The 1,526-nt window shown below is 36.4% G+C and overlaps 1 protein-coding gene across 1 annotated transcript; it reads right to left on the bottom strand.

Moving 5' to 3' along the window:
• Positions 1 to 1,011: 1,011 nt before the first annotated feature.
• Positions 1,012 to 1,323, bottom strand: LOC133035463 (uncharacterized). Its single transcript, XM_061111316.1, has one exon. It carries the CDS (start codon positions 1,321 to 1,323, stop codon positions 1,012 to 1,014), a length of 312 nt encoding a protein of 103 aa, XP_060967299.1.
• Between the last annotated feature and the right edge of the window lie 203 nt (positions 1,324 to 1,526).

Raw genomic sequence — 1,526 nt, 5'->3', positions numbered from 1 at the left:
CACCAACTTAACCTCAAAAATTATCTAAAAAGCAAAACACAAAGCATCCTACATCAATCTTTCACACAATCAAGCATAGAGTATCAAAATTAAACTAATTCCAACACACATGCATCACAAGGATCTCTACAATAAAATCATGCTTAAATCAACTTCAATTTCAGCAACCTATTCAAATTAAGACAGTAAAAAAATTACCTCCAAATCCTCAACAACTCAAGCTTCAAAGATTCCCACAAAATAAGCTTGAAATCCAAGCAATTCTCTACAAATTCAAAGATTGGAGTAAATGAGTTTAGAGAGAGAGAGAAGGGGGCGGTTTGGGTAAAGCGAAATACAGAAAGTTCTTTTCATTAATCAACATTCACTTGTCACAAAATAGTCAAAAACCCTAAATTGCCCCTAGGGCCATATATAACACACAATTAAGCATTCAAGGGCATTTAAGTCATTTCCATTTAATATCAAATATTCAAATAATTTTCAAATTAATCACATATTAATAAAATGCCAACAAATAATCCCAAAATTGTATTTTGGCCCTGAACCCAATTCAGCCCGACATACCCAGTTGTGAATATATTATAATATAGTCCATAAGCACATCATAATATAAATTCCATAGTTTTACCCTTCTCGTGTCAAAATTGCAGAATTGCCCATGGCTCACCAACGGGGTCTTAACATATCATATATCAAATTAATTCACTTATAATAAATTTTATAATAATATAATTCTACAATAATACACATTTAACTAGTTAGGGTTTGGTAATCCATTTTCTTAGTCTTAGGGTATTACAATTACCCCCTCCTTATAGAAATTTCATCCCGAAATTTACCTAAACAACTCCGGATATTTTTTTGCATATGCGTCTCGAGTTCCCAGGTTGCCTCTTCCACTTTAATGTTTTTCCATAATACCTTCACCAGTGCAATTTTCTTGTTTCTCAAGACTTTCTCTCTTCTATCAAGTACTTGCACCGGTTGTTCCTCATATGATAAATCTAACTATAGTTCCAATGCTTCATAACTCAAGATATGGGATGAATCTGAGACATACTTCTGAAGCATCAAAACATGGAACACATCATGTACAGCTGCCAGCGCTGGGGTCTTAGCCAATCTGTACCCTACTTGCCCTATCCTCTCAAGGATTTCAAAAGGTCCAATGAACCTTTGGCTAAGCTTCCCTTTCTTACCAAAGCGTTTCATGCCTTTCATTGGCGATACCCGGAGGAATACCATATCTCTAATCTGAAAATCAATCTCCTGTCGCTTTGGATCAACATAACTCTTTTTTCTACTTTCAGCCGCGAGCATTCGCGCTCTAATTTTACCAATTACCTCACTTGTTCTCTGAACAGCCTCGGGGACTACGAACTTTATTTCACCTACTTTATCCCAGTGAATCAGTGATCTACACTTTCTTCCATATAAAATTTCATAAGGGGCCGTCCCGATTGTTCGAGGGTCCTGGTCACGGTCTTAGTCTTGTTCGAGGGTCCTGGTCTGGCTGTTCTTCT

The sequence above is a fragment of the Cannabis sativa genome, chromosome 1 (genome assembly GCF_029168945.1).
Source record: "Cannabis sativa cultivar Pink pepper isolate KNU-18-1 chromosome 1, ASM2916894v1, whole genome shotgun sequence".
Lineage (NCBI taxonomy): Eukaryota > Viridiplantae > Streptophyta > Magnoliopsida > Rosales > Cannabaceae > Cannabis > Cannabis sativa.
Note: the sequence above shows the minus strand (reverse complement) of the source record. Positions and strands in the feature narration are given on the sequence as shown.